The 15,964-nt window shown below is 49.5% G+C and overlaps 4 protein-coding genes across 8 annotated transcripts in view; 1 reads left to right on the plus strand and 3 right to left on the minus strand.

Annotated features, from left to right (window-relative positions):
* Nucleotides 1-245: 245 nt before the first annotated feature.
* Lrrc73 (leucine rich repeat containing 73) lies at nucleotides 246-4,440 on the minus strand. Its single transcript, XM_015487783.2, has 6 exons — nucleotides 2,799-4,440; nucleotides 2,105-2,265; nucleotides 1,647-1,769; nucleotides 1,095-1,195; nucleotides 725-947; nucleotides 246-577 (listed from the first exon to the last, which is right to left on the minus strand). The coding sequence occupies exons 1-6, from the start codon at nucleotides 3,068-3,070 to the stop codon at nucleotides 507-509; spliced, it is 951 nt and encodes a 316-aa protein (XP_015343269.1). The 5' UTR covers nucleotides 3,071-4,440; the 3' UTR covers nucleotides 246-506.
* A 169-nt stretch (nucleotides 4,441-4,609) lies between these two features.
* Nucleotides 4,610-9,345, minus strand: Yipf3 (Yip1 domain family member 3). 2 transcript variants are annotated; one of them, XM_015487784.2, is made up of 9 exons: nucleotides 9,113-9,345; nucleotides 8,295-8,492; nucleotides 7,819-7,925; nucleotides 6,351-6,396; nucleotides 6,121-6,213; nucleotides 5,841-5,972; nucleotides 5,530-5,643; nucleotides 5,212-5,335; nucleotides 4,610-5,089 (listed from the first exon to the last, which is right to left on the minus strand). In XM_015487784.2, the coding sequence occupies exons 1-9, from the start codon at nucleotides 9,191-9,193 to the stop codon at nucleotides 4,941-4,943; spliced, it is 1,044 nt and encodes a 347-aa protein (XP_015343270.1). In that variant the 5' UTR covers nucleotides 9,194-9,345; the 3' UTR covers nucleotides 4,610-4,940. The 2 variants fall into 2 exon arrangements, with proteins under 2 accessions (XP_015343270.1, XP_048661338.1); XM_048805381.1 differs by having other exon boundaries at nucleotides 8,295-8,443; nucleotides 9,113-9,333.
* Nucleotides 9,346-9,351: 6 nt separating this feature from the next.
* Polr1c (RNA polymerase I and III subunit C) lies at nucleotides 9,352-13,298 on the plus strand. Of its 3 annotated transcripts, XM_015487785.2 has the most exons (9): nucleotides 9,352-9,566; nucleotides 9,695-9,766; nucleotides 11,165-11,272; nucleotides 11,504-11,636; nucleotides 11,919-12,038; nucleotides 12,124-12,276; nucleotides 12,443-12,592; nucleotides 12,708-12,824; nucleotides 12,977-13,298. In XM_015487785.2, exons 1-9 carry the CDS (start codon nucleotides 9,498-9,500, stop codon nucleotides 13,093-13,095), a joined length of 1,041 nt encoding a protein of 346 aa, XP_015343271.1. In that variant the 5' UTR covers nucleotides 9,352-9,497; the 3' UTR covers nucleotides 13,096-13,298. The 3 variants fall into 3 exon arrangements, with proteins under 3 accessions (XP_015343271.1, XP_048661340.1, XP_015343272.1); XM_048805383.1 differs by lacking the exon at nucleotides 12,124-12,276; XM_015487786.2 differs by lacking the exon at nucleotides 11,165-11,272.
* An 815-nt stretch (nucleotides 13,299-14,113) lies between these two features.
* The window catches only part of Xpo5 (exportin 5), a 47,588-nt gene continuing 45,737 nt past the window's right edge, over nucleotides 14,114-15,964 (minus strand). For both annotated transcript variants that reach the window (XM_015487787.2, XM_048805355.1), the window contains one exon: nucleotides 14,114-15,942. In XM_015487787.2, the coding sequence (XP_015343273.1) occupies nucleotides 15,805-15,942 (138 nt within the window). In that variant the 3' untranslated portion in view covers nucleotides 14,114-15,804. The remainder of the gene's footprint in view (nucleotides 15,943-15,964) is intronic.

A 15,964-nucleotide genomic window follows, 5' to 3' on the forward strand; every position in this document is an offset into this window, starting at 1 on the left:
CCCTCAATAAGTAGGGTTCAGTCCAGCCCTGCTTTGGATGTATTCTCTTCTTTTTTTAGAATCTTCATGGAGCTTGTGATGTGTCACCCAGAATCCCAGGTCCTAGACCTGGGCTAGGCTTATTGGGAGAGTGTGCTGCCTGGTGCTTGGGCGGTGGGGTGATACTGCCCCCTAATGGTGCCTAGTGGTAGTTTGAGTTCCTCCCATTTCTGGGTCCCCAGTGACCACTGCCACACACCAGGTTGGGGAGTTTGTAAAATCTCTTCCGAGCCAGCGGGTTGCAGTCAAGAACTGCCAACAGGTCCAGAGGCCTTGCCCTGGGTTCAGCACCCCCACCCCCACCCCATAGCCATTGCCTAGTCACAGCTTCCAGAGCCTCCCACTAGTGCCAGGAGCTGCCAGAGCCCCAAGCAACCCCTTTCCCCAACCTCCCAAGCCCTGACATCTGGAGGAAGGTGCTGAGGACATAGACAAGTGTAATGACGTGCAGAAGCCCAAATGGAGAGTCACATCTCGGTTTCAGCCAACAGACTGTCCCCTAGTCCTGATGTCATTAGCACCATCTGAGAACTGGGATCTGTGGAAAGGCAGAAGGGTGTTCAGATCATCACTTGTTCCTCAGTGGGAACCACACACAGAGGGGAGATGGCATAGGTTTCCACACCCACTCTCCTTGTCCCAAATCTCTCTCAGACTGGTTCTAATTAACCCTCTGGGTTCTTACCGCTGGGGCACATCCAGGAGCTGCTGCCCCTCTGGTGGGCAGCAGGCTCCCGTCCTCTCTCCCATTCCTGGGTGTCACCAGTCCCTCCTGCCACCTCCTCTTCCTCTTCCCCCTCAGAGAGTAGGTCGCAGATTTGCTGCTGCAGCTCTGGGCTGATGCTGTTCTCAGCCAACACTAGGCTCCGCAGAGCTGTGGGATAATTTTCTACCATGTCCAGCAGAGTCTGGGGGTGGGGAAGAGTATAGAAAAGGTTGAACACAGTTAAGACAGGTCCTCAGACCCAACCTGCCACCCCTTAGGTTATGTCCACAGACACACTAACCTCCACCCTGACCCTCTGGCCTGTCCCCAAAACATGAAGACTTCTTACCTGAGCTGACTGGTTCGTAAGCCCTGTACCCTCCAAATCTAGGACTTCTAGGGTGCGGCTGGAGGCTACAGCTACAGCTAGCATCCCTGCCACATGGTCACCTGGGGAGAAAGCACACATTCATGTACTCACACACAGGGATTAACCCTTTCTCCTGGTCAGCTCCCCCATTACACTAACAACCTTAGACCCAGCCCCTGGCTAGGAAACCCTAATTGATAGTGGCCAAGAGTGTAGCATTGTGATTAATGAGTGAAGAGAGCGGGTGAAGGGGCGTAAAGGCTGGTTGGTGGGAAGACAGGAAGTGGCAGGAGGAGTACGTAGAGTATGTGTAGGGTGCTGACTGATGGTTTGCTCGACCCGTTGGTCATCTATTGCTCCACACAGGATTGCTCATCTACTACCAACTAGATCCTTGGCGGGGGGGGGGCTGGGGTGCTCTCCTTCCTCTTCCCTCCCCCAGTGTTGGGGCCACCATGGCAACTGGTGGTCACAGTTTCTTGGATAGTGCATGGGGCCCTGAGAACTGAAGGAAGTGGTCTTGAGACTCACCCAGGGGGTTGTAGTCCAGATTGAGGACGCGGACTTGGGAGCTGTGGGCCACAGCAATGGCGAGGCGGCTCCAGCCCTTAGGGGTGATGCCAGGGTTGGCGCTCAGCGTTAGCTCTTTCAAGCCTGGGCAACATTGTAATGAGAAGCCAGGATGGGGAGAATCAGTCTCTCATTCAGCCCCTTTCCTATCTCTGGGATATCCCTAGTGGCTGGGAGCCACTCCATCCCCAAACACAGAGCTCCAGAGCCAGTGAGGACCCATGCCTCCCCTGCCTGGCCCTGCCTGGATCCCTGAGTCTTCACCCTGCTCAGTGTTCAGCCCCATTTCCTGAGAGGAGTAAAAAAGACATTCTCAACCACACCCTCGGAGGACCACACCCCCTTCCCACTACTTTTTTTTTTTTTTTTTTTTTTATCAAGGCCACACTAGCCTATGTCCTCAGTAGAACCCTGCTCACCGGACTTGGCCCCATCTGGGGGGAGGAGGCCACAGATGAGGTTGATAGCTTCATCACCCAGCATACAGTCCCCGAGGTCGAGAGCCACGAGGGCAGGGTGGAGGGCCAGGGCTGGGTTCAGCAAGGCCAGCCCAGCATCTGTCAGAGGGCTCCCATGCAGGCTGGGGGGTGAGGCAAGAGAGCAGTTATTGTAGTCATTAGCCTTATCTATTTGGGAAAGGGGCACCTCCCCTGAGAGGCCTGGTAAAGGAAGAATGAACATTCTCAGTTGGAAGGCGAATTTGCTTGCTTTTCTGGGGCAGGGACTGGAATCCAGGACATTGCAGAGGGTGGGGCATAGAAGGGGTGTGGGTGTTGGACTGAATTCTTCTGTGGGCACGCAGGTAGTCTCCATGGGGGTATTCTTTCTTGGGAACTGAAGGGCTGCCCCCGTGAGGTAAATGCGGGTGGGGAGGTGGGGAGGTATGACAGGCCCTGCCAGGACGGGTTGGGTATCCCGTTTCGTGTGGGGCCGCCTGGGCAGAGATAAGGCGTGTGCTTGAGGGATGGGCAGAAGGATGAGGTGTGTGTATAGGGGCATAAAGGCTGGCTGGTGGCAAGTCAGGTACTAGAAAGTGGAGGAACAGGAGGTGGCAGGAGGAGTACCGTGGAGGGGTGCAGTGCCCGGGACCCCCTTGCGAGGGGGCGCACTCACAAGAGGGACTGGATGGAGCGGTTGGTTCGCAGCGCCTCCGCCAGCTGCTTGATGCGGCTAGGGCTGGACACGACGCCTAGGTTAAGATTGAGCTGAGCGAGGGACGTGGCCCCGGCCAGGGCCCGGCAGATGCGGCCGAAGTCGCGGTCGCAGAGGCGGCAGCCGCGCAGGGAGAGCAGGCGCACGGCGTTGTCGCGCAGGCCGCGGCAGATGTCCCGCACCTCGGCGCCTGACAGCGGCTCTCCGGAAATCTGGATGGAGCTGGGCAGCATGGTACCGNGCCCCCTGCCCGGCCTGGTCCACGCCGGCCCACCAGGCTCGCGCACACCGGGTGGTTCTGGGCTAGGAGCTCGAGCGGAGAGACATTCTTCCCCTGGATGTAGGGGCCAGACATCAGGCGGAAAGAAGGCATTGGGCTGAGGCCTGGGAAGGGCAGCCGTGTATGTTTATATATATGGAGGCACATTACGTGGAGATGGCGTTTGGCTGTTACCGGACCCATCCTCCCGTTTTCCCCATTCAGGTCTAGACCCTTGGCACCCTCGTCAAGATGCTGGACACTCCCCTCTCCGGTAAGGAAGTCCCTAGGCCCTTTAATCCGTGCCTCGCCCCGCCCCCTTGCCCCAGTGACGCGAGGCGCAGCGTGCGTGGGGATTCCCGTCGGTGAGGACTTCCCCCGCCAGCTTCCCGTTAGACCCGCAGCCTGGGAAAGGGCCCCAGGCGACAGCCGAACTGAACTACGGTGCCCTGTCGCTAATGCGGATGCGGGACCCTGGTACCGCTCCATCCCCCGGGCGTTGCGGTGTAGGGCGCTGCTGATGTCTTGAAGTTGTGTCTTTGAGAATGGGGCAGCCAAAATAAACTGGTTCCTGGATCAGCGACCCGGAATGGTGGCGGGAACTGCGTGAAGCGAGTTGGGGCACGATGCACAGTGCAAGTAGAATCTTGTCCACTGCTGATGGTGGTGAGGCCTCATTTGTCTAGCAGGGCAAATCAAGGGCACTTTAAAAAATATATTTTAGTTGAAAATGGACCTTAATTTTATTTATTTGCAGTTTTGAGAATTGAGCCCAGTGCCTCACATATGCTAGGGAAGTGCTCTACCACTGAGTAGGACCCCAGCCCTCAAGGGCACTTCTGCTAGTTCCTTTGGAAAGATGCTGTTGTTCCAGGCTTACAAGAATAATGGCAATTTTTTTAAAAAAAGTAATATTACTATTGTGAAACCAGAGACACTACTCCCTCTGCTAACTACCTGAATTAAACAGAGCAGATCAAAGGGGTAGAGGGAATAGATGGTGCCATACTAGTTTTTTTTTTTTTTATGAATAATGGTACTCTTGAAGGAAGGAAGTGGAAGGCCAGAGGAAACTCCTGAAGGGAGCAGGCCAGCTTAAAACAGGGAACAGCTAAGTTTAGCTTCAGATGTGAGCTCCATGGGAAAATAGCCCCACAAGGGCCCATGTGCACAAGGTCCTTGTAATGATCCGGGATTTAGTCTGGATGTTTTTGTCTAGTTGCCATTGCTCCACTGGCTTCCCCAAAATGCTGCTGAGCTCAGACTTCATCTGATACTGTTTCATGAGGCTTAAGCCTCTTGTGGGCTCCTTGCCATTCCATGGGCCAGGAATCCCCTACCCTAGGGCAAGTTCCATGAACAGTCACTGACATCTAAGTAGTTAGGCCTGTCTCACCTTCATCCCTTTTGTGTGAGGGCATATAGAAGGGAACATGTGACTACTGATGATGAACAACAAGAACTTGTATAAGAAGTAGGGTGACAAGGAGAACCACTGGAACAGTAACCGCAGTTCCAGACTTCAATCAATATTTTAATTACCAAGTCTATATTTAGGACACAAGACAAGAGGGGCACAGAAGAAGGAAGGGGTAGGTGGTATGGGGGCCTCAGAGGAGCTGACCCACTTTCTGCACTGGCTGCAGAGCTTTGCAGTCCTGGCCAGGATTTCCTGGCCTTGTGCCCTTCAGAAGCCCTGACAGGCATCAAAGAGGTACTTAAGCAGCTACAATTCAGTGGCAACTGCAGACCCCATCAGAGACCCATGTCACCAGTACTGTCCTTTAATTTTTCTCTGCTCCACAGTTGGGAGAGACAGGGCTGGCCAAGGATTTCAGGTGGGGTCAGTGTGACTGCAGGGTCACTGCAAGAGCCTTGGCTGTGGCATTGAGCACGGTGGTAGGAAGTCTGGCAGCAGGGATCCCAGCAGGGACATCCCTGGGAACTCTCTGCATAGGTGGGATGTTAGGGCCCTCCAGTGTGTCCAGGATCCCTGAAAGAAGGAAGAGGAAAGGTGAGTGCTACTGGGTCTAGTCCACAGGTTGCTTCATCTAGCCCCCAACCTTGGGCCACCATTCTGCCCCTCCCCCTCGTGTAGGCCCTCCTTCCACTTACCCTCTACCACCTTGTGGTAGGCAAAATGCAGATAAAGCAGGAATAGCATATGCAGGGCAGCCAGGGTGCCACAGAGGAGTAGCCGCTGGGTGGGGCCTACAGTCCGTGATACCAACACTGCCACCTAGGGCCACAGGAATACAGGTCAGAGGGTGTGGTTTCAAAGTGAGGGATGGGGGAATACACCTGCACCCAGGGCAGGATGGTTATGGGTCCTTCCTTTCCACTTAGAGCCCTCTGTGGAGTGCACAGCTCAGGCTGTCTCCCCCAACTCCCTGGGAGGACAACTCACCCATGGAAACCTCTTGCTCAGCTTACCATGCGCAGGGTGGACAGCCCACCCACCAGCAGCCAGAAGAGGTAGAAGAGGGCATGGAGGTGGATGTTATAAGTGATGAACAGGACAATGCAGTGCCCAAAGAGACCATAGCCCTGGAAAGAAGGGTGGTGAAGAGGAAAATCATTCAGTCTGGGCTGGCCTCTGACTCCTCAGGGGGGCCCTGGGAATAAATGCTCCACTGGCCTGCTCCTCTCATTCCAGGTCCAGAGCCTCCCAAGACCCATGCAGACCAAAGCCTTACTACTTTTTAAAAAATTGCCCTTGCCCACTACCATGCCTGGCTCCTTACCAGCAGTGCCAACATCTGGAGCATGGTGATCTGGGTGTTGCACAAGTAGGCCAGGAAGTAAATGAAGGACGAGACGCCCAGCCAGTAGCCAAAGCAGGTGCCAATGGCTGTGCCCATCAGGGTGCCTTCCCGCTGTAGGTGAAGGTTCTACTTAGTCCTGGGAGACCTCTGATCTCAGCCTCACCCAGGGCCTGCTTCTGCCTCACTCCACCATCCTGTCCTTGGGCAGCTTTCAACCTACATCAGCCACCCTTCTCCCAAAGTCCTCTGTTCAGCTTACAATAATGGTGTCAGATGTCTTCATCCCATGGAGGAGGATGGCAACCAGTGTAAACACCAGCATGAGAGGTCCGTAAAGTTCACCAGCGATTTTCTGTCAAAATAGCAACTCACTCATTTTGGTGTTTACAACGCCTCTTCTCTTTATACCTTCAAAGGCTTGACTTGATGGTCCCACCCTTTGCCCTGGGTGCCTCCCCTGGCTCTCCAGACATGCTACCCCCTATTCACCTGGGGGAAGTTGACCATCTTGATAGGGATGATGGACTCCAGGAGCCTGGGAGAGGAGAGGAGAGATGAAAGCAGAGACAGCACTATTCTGTGAAGTTCTGGAGGACAAGGCCTGAACCTTCATCTCTCTAACTCCAAGGAATGGGGCCTGGCCCAGAGGACATGCTGGATGACAGGGGGAAAAAAGGGTAGTGAAGACAGTAATGAAGAAATCATTTCCTTGACCCTAAATATACTTTCAGGAAGGACAACCCTCTCTTAAAGCAAGCTGACTGGGTCTTGGGAGAGGACCTGACCATTTATCTACTTGACCATTTTCCCTCAAAAGACAGGCAAATCTCAGAAGAGTACCCAGAATTCAGGGCTATGATGGTGAAGTCCTGGGAAGGGTTTAGAAGGAATGGTATTACTACTGAAAAAAAGTGTGCCTCCTACCTCTTCCTACTTACCATCCCTCCAGGCAATGCTGAGCATTTTCTTGAAAAATGTATTTGAAGTGATATAAAAATTCCACACAGCAGGAATAAAAGTAGTCAATTCTCCACTGTCTTCTTAAGTGCCTGGCTCTTTATAAAATCTTGGGTTTTTAGTTAGATGATATTATTATTATTATTAATTTTGGCACTGGGGATTGAATTCAGGAGCACTTAACCACTGAGCCACATCCCCTGCCCTTTTACTTAGACAGTATCACTGAGTTGCTTAGGGCCTTGCTAAGTTCCTGAGGCTGGATTTGAACTTGCAATCCTTCTGCATCAGCCTCCTGAGCTGCTGGGATTGCAGGTGTGAGCCACCGTGCCTGGCTAGATATTACTTTTTATGGGAAGTCTGCCCTGTCCCACCCACCAGCCTACTCTGGCTTAGATGTCACATCTGTATGCCTTGATATAGCATAGGGATACTTTATTGTAACTGCCAGGATAGGCTGGGCACAGAACAAAAGCTTAATAAATACTTGCTGAGTGGTCCTGGGTATTTAATAAACAATGGTCAAATTAAAGGATGAACAAAGAACCAAGCCAAGTTTAAATCCAGTTGTTGAGAAGTCATTTAGCAACTATACCCTGATATTCTGCTTTTCAAGCCTTCTGGTGCCAGGAAAAAAATAAAGACAGAGCCAGCTTTTGTGGTCTCTGGAGAGACAGACACAGGAATGAGAATGTATTGCAGTGCTTAAGTACCATCTGTCAGAGGCAAGTACAGAGATCCATAGTGGCACCAGGTGAGAACAAACTGGGAGTGGATTAGGAATGCAGAACAAAGGAAGTGCTGGATGAGCCAGGTTTTGAGGGATGAGTAGTGTGCTAATGAAAAAAGGGAGGAAGGCAAAGTGTTATTACCATTATGTTCAGTGATGAAGTCATGAAGTGGGGGAGCCCACGAGAGTGTGGAACTTGGCATCTGGTTGTAGTTTGAAGGAAGGATTAGGTGTTAGGAGGGAAGCTTCTGTCAGGAAAAGAATCCTCACCTGCTTCGCACCTGGGCAGGCTCCACATCAAAGTAGGGTCTCAAGATGTCAATGTTGGCATATAAGCTGAAGGCCCTGGAGGCTTGTCTCTTCCCTGCCTGCCACATCTGAAGGGAGATGGGGGATGGGTATTATGAGACTTGTGATTCTAGACCCTGTTGCCTATTTTGTGGTGGGTTTCTTCTTCTTCCTTTTTTTTTTTTTTGGTACTGGGAATAGATCCCAGGGAAGCTTTACCACTGAGCTACATCCCCAGTCTCTTATTTGAAGACCAGGTCTCATTAAGTTGTTGATGGTCCCATTAAATTGCTGAGGCTGGACTCAAGCTTGTGATCCTTTTACCTCAGCCTCTAGAGTCACTGAAATCACAGGTAAGTGCCATTGCATCCAGTCTTTCTATTGGATTTTATCAACTGGAGAACATGGGATATGCCTAGGTATACTTTTCCACCTGCCAGGGATTAAATCTTTCTTACCTGATCAGCCACCTGCCGGCTCAGCTGTCCCTTAAAGCCCTTCATGCCCAAGAACTCCCCATCTTCTTCTTCCACAGCAGCTGCATCTGCATCAACTTCTTCCTCACGCAGGCGCTGATGCAGCTCACCCATATCCTCGAAGCTGGAGCCTGAAGTATCGTCCATGTTCTCCATGTCAATCACAGCTGAGCCCCCACCCTGTGAAGACAATGGCTCCTAGAGTGCAGGACCTTTCTGTTCTATCTGTTAGGTTCTCTGCTCATCCCAGGGTTTGGGGCTTAGTTCTTCCACTGCCCAGGGCATGGCTTGGAATCACTACAGATCATGCCACTCTTCTTCCCCCTCATTTGCCCTCATAACCCTTGGTTGCCTGCTTTTGGCATTCTTCTAGCCCGGGGAAACCTATTATTTTCATGCTTTCTCCTACCTTCCTTATAATAAAAGCCGCAAATGACTGCAAAAGTGACATTTCTTTTATTTTACCCAAGTCCTGAACACAACTATGCACACTGTGTTTTTGGCGAGTGCCAGTGAACTCCATGCCCCGCCATGCTTGGCCCTGATCGACTTCCTAATTAGTCCGTAAGCGCACTTTTCCCTCGCTCCTCCGACCAGAGACCCGAGGCTCTCCGGATGTAGTACCGGTCTGGCCCTTTCAGGTTAGCACTATTACTACTGATTTTCGTGTGCAGGAAGACCCAAAGGAGACAAAGATAATGCAAATGGAGCAGACTTCCAGGCCCCAAGAGAGAATCCCAACACTTTAGGACGGCTGCCGGCCCTGGGGTTGCTGGCAGCAAGAAATCTGAGGACATTACCTGGATGTTTTCTTCGAAGCCTCCCCATTCCGGGCCAGCTCCGTTTCGGGCGCTGCCGACCGGCGCCGCAGTAGTTGCCATGTCCCTCGAGGGCTCCCGTCGCTGAAGCCCGCGCTAGCCCTGTGCGCGTAGGAAGAGTAGGCGAGACGTGGGCCTGAGCGAGGGAGATAGCTTGGGAAGAGAAGGAAAGGTAGTATCAGCCGGAACGCAGAAAAGAGAAACCCGGATGTTTGGCCCAAACTAACTTCCGGAAGCTGGGGACGTGGACGGAGGTGGGGCAACGTCTCGCGATATTTAATGCTTTAGGAGGCGGAGGGTTGCCCCAGAGACCGAGGAGTACTACTGGAACGCACGCGCTCCTGAAAGTCTCGTGGAGAAACTCAAGATGGCGGCTGCCCAGGCGGTAGAGGAGATGCGGAGTCGTGTGGTTTTAGGGGAGTTTGGGGTTCGCAATGTAAGTCTAATAGCATTGAGGTGAGGAGTAGGAATGAGAACGGAACAGGGATAGGGTGGGGATCGAAGTGGGGATGGACTTGGCTTCTCTGCAGTTTCGTAGACAGATGAGATTCCTTTTTACTCTAGGTTCATACCACTGACTTTCCTGGTAACTATGCTGGGTATGATGATGCCTGGGATCAGGACCGTTTCGAGAAGGTGAGTTGGGCCGAAGGTGTCTGGAGTGGGTATGAGGGCTGCTGGAACGTGTGATCTGAGGCAGCTTGTGATTCAGACGCTGTTCTTGGGGATCGCTCCATTCATAGAACGTTTATTGAGCAATGTGTACAGGCCAAGTCAGACACGTTTCTAATCTGTTTTACGAGGAAGACGATGTTCTGTCTTGTTGGGGAGTAGCGCACTTAAACAATTCTAGTCCAATGTAATTGCGGTTGATAGAACGGTGGGGATGGGGTGGCAGCATCCTGCAGAGGCGCTTAAGTCTAGACTGGGAAAGGGGACGGAGGTACGTTTTCATGAACGAGGTGACATCTGAATTGAGGCTCGAGTGAGTAAAAGCTGAGGACAGTAAAAGGTGAAGAGGGCAAGAGCTAACTTACAAAGGCAGATGTGAGATGGGCTGACAATGTCCTGGCTGGTCATTATTACTAGAAAGTGTGCTAGCAAGAGTGGTAGACAAGATTGGAGTGCATCTTATCCACTATAGGTGATGGGGAGCTTTTGAGGAGTTCTTCAGGCATGATCAGATTTGCAGCCGTTGATGGCTGTGCAGATTGAGTTTGAAGAGGATCATACCCAGCAAGCAGATCTGCTGGATTGTATAGGCGAGCTAAGAGTGAAGGCATGAATTTAAGACTGATGGTGGAAATAGAGCACTGAGGGCATGGCAGGTAAATTTGTGATTGCTTTGATAAAATGACCTTCTGGCTTGAGGAATTGCTTTGATGGATGGTGGTATCATCTACTGAAATGGTTGGGGAACAGGAATGATGCCTTCAGTTTCCTGCATGTGGAGAAGCCAAGCAGGCCAGTAGATTATGTTTGCAATTATATCAGAATTGAGAAAATTTGGGGACTTGTCTGAAGTAGTTGCTGAAACCCTGAATGTGATTGAGGTTATCTGGGAGAGAGATAAGACTCTGAGAAAAAGTAACATTTAAGGGGCGGGTGGAAGATAGGGAAATTAGAAGGAATCCTTAGGGAAGGAAGAAAACAATATTGGTGCTCAGAAACCAAGGAAACAAATTGAAAAAGGAGGGATTTTTTTTTTTTTTTAAATTAATAATGTCAAGTGCTACTAATAGTCAAGGAAAGGATTGCCTAGAATCAACTGGACTACACTGTATGGAAGTTTGTGTTTTTTAGGGTATCATCTGTGGATGGTTCAACTGGAAGCCATATTGCATAGGGTTTTCACTTAATGGAGGACAAAACCAAAACAACTTTTGAAGAAACTAAAGGATGGTTTGGGGGAGGATGAATATCTAATGAGGGTCATCTGGGTAGAGGGAGATATTTGGATGAGGGAAGTATCCAGGGGAAAACATAAGTATAAATAAGCAGGATTCACTTCTAACATTTTTCCTGTCCCTCTAGAATTTCCGTGTGGATGTGGTACACATGGATGAAAACTCACTGGAGTTTGACATGGTGGGAATTGATGCAGCCATTGCCAATGCTTTTAGAAGAATTCTTTTAGCTGAGGTATTGGCAGGCATGGTAGCAAAACTGGGGTTGTGTGGGGAACTGTATTATTACCTTACTTGTAGAATTCTCAAGCTGTCCCTCCCCTTATTTCCCCTAGAACTGTGCTGAGATTTTCTTTTCCTTTGTAAATGTAAATTTCATTAAGCATTCTTCTAGGAAGGGTTCTCTATCTTAGGAAGTAGGAAGTTGTCTGTTGTACAGGTGATTTTTTTTTTTTTCCTTGAGCAGGTACCAACAATGGCTGTGGAAAAAGTCCTGGTATACAACAACACGTCCATTGTTCAGGATGAGATCCTTGCACACCGCCTGGGGCTCATTCCCATTCTTGCTGATCCTCGTCTTTTTGAATATCGGAACCAAGGTGAGGGTTTGAGAAAATGAAATTTTGGGAGAGTTGGAACTGGCTCTCTTGAATAACCTAGAATTAGACTGCCTAGGTTCAAATCCTAGACTGATTACTGTATGACCTTGGGCAAATTACTCATCTTTGGGTAACATCAGTTTTCAACTGAAGACACTTGCCCTTGCCTTCCAAAGTTTGTCAAGAGGATTAATATGAAAAATGTATGTAAATCCTGTAGCATAATACCTGATACTCTTAGCTGTTCAGTAGTAAAAAGAGCTGCCTCCTCCATTTGTTCAGGAGATGAAGAAGGCACAGAGATAGACACACTGCAATTTCGGCTCCAGGTCAGATGTACCCGGAATCCCCATGCTGCTAAAGATTCCTCTGACCCCAATGAACTCTATGTGAACCACAAAGGTGAGCCAGTAGGGTGAGGAAGAGGACCCACCTGCTGGTGGGTTCTGGTTTCAGTGGCTGGGGTCTTCTGATGTGTTTTCTTTAGTATATACCAGGCATATGACATGGGTCCCCTTGGGGAACCAGGCTGACGTCTTTCCAGAAGGCACTATCCGCCCGGTACATGATGATATCCTCATTGCTCAGCTGCGGCCTGGTCAGGAGATTGATCTGCTAATGCACTGTGTCAAGGGCATTGGTGAGAACCCTATGGGCCTACCCTGGGTTTGATTATAGTGGCACAAAGTGTGATGGGAACTGAGTTGAGATGTTGCTGACAGGCAGAAAGTCAATAGGTTTGTCTTATCAGTGGTTCAGGAGAATGAAGAAAGGTTTCTGAAGATTGATTCTCCTCAACATTCCAGGAAAAGATCATGCCAAATTTTCACCAGTGGCAACAGCTAGTTACAGGCTTCTGCCAGACATCACTCTACTTGAACCTGTGGAAGGGGAGGCAGCTGAGGAACTGAGCCAGTGCTTTTCACCTGGTGTTATTGAAGTACAAGAAGTGCAAGGTATGGTGTTTGGGATGCTGTTCAGATGAGGATCTATTTTCTTTTGAAACTGACAAAAAGAAATAAAAGCTTTGGACCCTAATAGACAAAGTATGACGGGATTTGTTTTCATTAGGTAAAAAGGTGGCCAGAGTTGCCAATCCCCGGCTGGATACCTTTAGCAGGGAAATCTTTCGGAATGAGAAGCTAAAGAAGGTTGTGCGGCTTGCCCGTGTTCGAGATCATTACATCTGTGAGTAAGAACTGGTGGAGTGTATGCCTGTGGATACTTTTTATTGCTATAGTTTCCTTTCAGAGTCCATATGTGGAATTTAGAAATAATTTATAACAGCTTCCTAAAGAAAAGTCCTGCCTGGGCTGAAGTAGTGTTTCTTTGGTTCCCAGTTTCTGTAGAGTCAACTGGAGTGTTGCCACCAGATGTGCTGGTGAGTGAAGCTATCAAAGTATTGATGGGCAAGTGCCGGCGCTTCTTGGATGAACTAGATGCAGTTCAGATGGACTGAAGTTTGGACCAGAAATACTGGGATGTATGGAGTTGGATGCTCCTGGATTCTGACCTGCCCCAAGGGGACTACTATACTCAGTGTGACTAGAGGTCTAATTCCAGCTTTATTTTCCATCAGTATATTTTGTTAAATGTGCTACAGAATGAGACTTTATGCCTTTGTAAGGCCTTTGATGTAAATAAATTCATGTCCAAACAAAATCCTTTTTTTAAGACTACTTCTTGACTTTGAGTCTCAAGGTATGGGGCCTCATCTCAGAACAGGTTTGGTATTTAGCAATCAAGAACATTGGATTCACTGCCAATGTCAGTGCAAGTTAAGGCCAAGTTTTTTTTTGGTAGTACTGGAGATTGAACCTGGGGCCTTGAGTGTGCTAAGCAGGCACTTTACCACTGAATTACATTCCCAGCCCTTGAAGCCAAGTCCTTTTAAAAACTTCCTGCTGGGCGGACCTGTAGCAGCTCTCCAGAATGAGGTAGGAGGATTGTGAGTTCAAAGCCAGCCTCAGCACAAGTGAGGTGCTAAGCAATTCAATGAGACCCTGACTCTAATTAAAATACAAAATAAGGCTGGGGGTGTGAGTCAGTGGCCGAGTGCTCCTGAATTCAATCCCCAATACCAAAAAGGCCAAACTGAGGTGCTTTCTGCGGGCACAAACCTTCTGTACAGAAGGAACCAGAGTGAATATGCCAAATTTACCTATGTCCTGGATTACCAGGCAAGTGCCTTACAGAAAAAAGGGTTGTCCATAGCAGTTCAACTGGACTATGTTGATCTATAAAAACAAAAACCAGGGTCAGGCCCAGTAGCCACACAGGAAAGGGAATGGTGCCTAGAGGTAGCCTAGAAAAAGACAGTTTCCTAATTGGCATACTATTTTAGAAAGCTTAATAATAGACCCATCAGTCACAATTTTCTTCCTGTCTAGTTCCTCCTACAGGATGCTCAATGAAGATGTTAACCCTGGAACATGTCACTGGTTTAAAGACCAATTTGAAAAAGGCAGATAGGGCCCTTTCTGTATGAAATTGAGATTTTTACTGACATGCAGATGTGCTTTAGAGTTAAACATTTCTACAAAAAGGTTCTATAAACAATAGAAAATTTCTAGCATGAAGTCACAGAATGTTAAAAATATTACAACATAATAAATACAACTGTACCCTCCACAGCCCCAACCAAATAGAGTAGGCAGCGATCAAGTTTGGAGGGAGATATTCTTTGAGATCACCTTCACAATCAATAGAAGCCCAAAGCACCTTGCAGAAAAAGGGAACAGACTTGTGCAACAGAGACACCATGTGACACTCTTTTAAGTTCCATTTTCCCAGCTTTGCTTCTCTCCAACCTTGTAGTGCCTGTGACCTGCCCCAGCTAAAAGCTGCAGGCTTCTGTCTACTCTCTCACTGAAACCCTAATTTGTGAACTGGATGGATGGCAGGCCTGTCCTGTGCAGAGCACATAGGCATTCTGCTTTCTATATGGATCAAGGCTGCCTTGTGATAATTACTTCAGGGGGTGGGTCCCACATCCACATTTCCCTCTGCTTCCAGGGCCTTCCACTGACCTATAGGATGGACTCAGTACAGGTTGTGATAGATACAATTTCTTTTTTTTTTGGTACTGGAGATTGAACCTGGAGTGCTTTACCACTACGCCACATTCCCAGTCCTTTTTTCCCCAATTTTAAGACAGGGTCTCTCTTAAGTTGCTGAGGCTGGCCTCAAACATGTGATCCTTCTGCCTCAGACTGCTGGGATTACAGGCACATACCACCCCACCTATGGATTCTTTTGGAAATGACCCTTGAGAAAAGCAACCAGGGGCGTGTAAGACCACGAGATTTTTAAAGGCACCTGGGACTCAGCTAGTCCTAGAAGGAGACCAGTGGCTTTGCTAGCTGCTTGTCACAGATGTTAAGTCTAGTTGATCTGGATTATCCTTGGATGACAATGGTGTCATGTGACACTGAATAGGGTACTGTGGCTCTAATGCCTGAGTAGACCCAGACACTGCGGAAACCCTTGAGTCAGGGTCATTTGTGAAAGGGCGAGATGTGTGAGCTTAAGGGGGGATATTAGCACTAAACCTTACCCAGCCTTGGTTCCTGGAGATACTACACTTGATATTGTGCCCAGACTTTAGTAGTAGCCTGTACTATGGATCCCATTGGGTGACCAGATTCTTGATCAAAACAAAGATGAGAACTGGCCAAATTCAGCTCAGTACTTAGCACCTAAACCAGACATGCCACTGGGTGTGTGGAAGGGTCCCTGCTAGCCCAGCAGCAAGGGGCTTTGGGATGCAGTGGTCCAGGAGAAGCTCTCCGGCACAAGTGGTTGAGGGCTGAGCCCTGGCTAGGCACAGCACCCCTCGTTCCCATTTGCTTGGGTATGCTGCATAGGGGTGGGAGGGCTTGGGGAGAAGGGCTGCTCTGCTCTAGCTCTTCTTGAAAAAGCCAAAACTCCCAAATAGGATGGGAACGTCTTGACAGAATGGCGTACGCCCTGACTCCCTTTCTTGATAAGTAGAATAACTTGTGGCCCTGCACAGGGCCCACTCTTCTTCAGCTGCAGACCTGGATCTGTCTCCAGGCTGACCATGGTGGAAAGTGAGGTGGCAGTGCAAGAGGGGCCTAGAGATCAGCTATGAAGGGGGAAGAAGAGATGACAATAAAGGCCGAGGAAGGATGCCCAGGAGCTTGATTCATGGTTCAAAGATGGTGGCCAGGCTGCCCCCCTCATTGTCCAGCACCTCTGTCTCCAGCATTGGCTTTGTTTTTTTGAAAAGCGAGGGAAGATTCTTAATGTGAACTTCTTTTCGGAATTGCTCTCCCAAGGGTTTCTGTAGAAAACAAATGAGAAAA

Source organism: Marmota marmota, unplaced genomic scaffold, assembly GCF_001458135.2.
Source record: "Marmota marmota marmota unplaced genomic scaffold, marMar, whole genome shotgun sequence".
Taxonomy (NCBI): domain Eukaryota; kingdom Metazoa; phylum Chordata; class Mammalia; order Rodentia; family Sciuridae; genus Marmota; species Marmota marmota.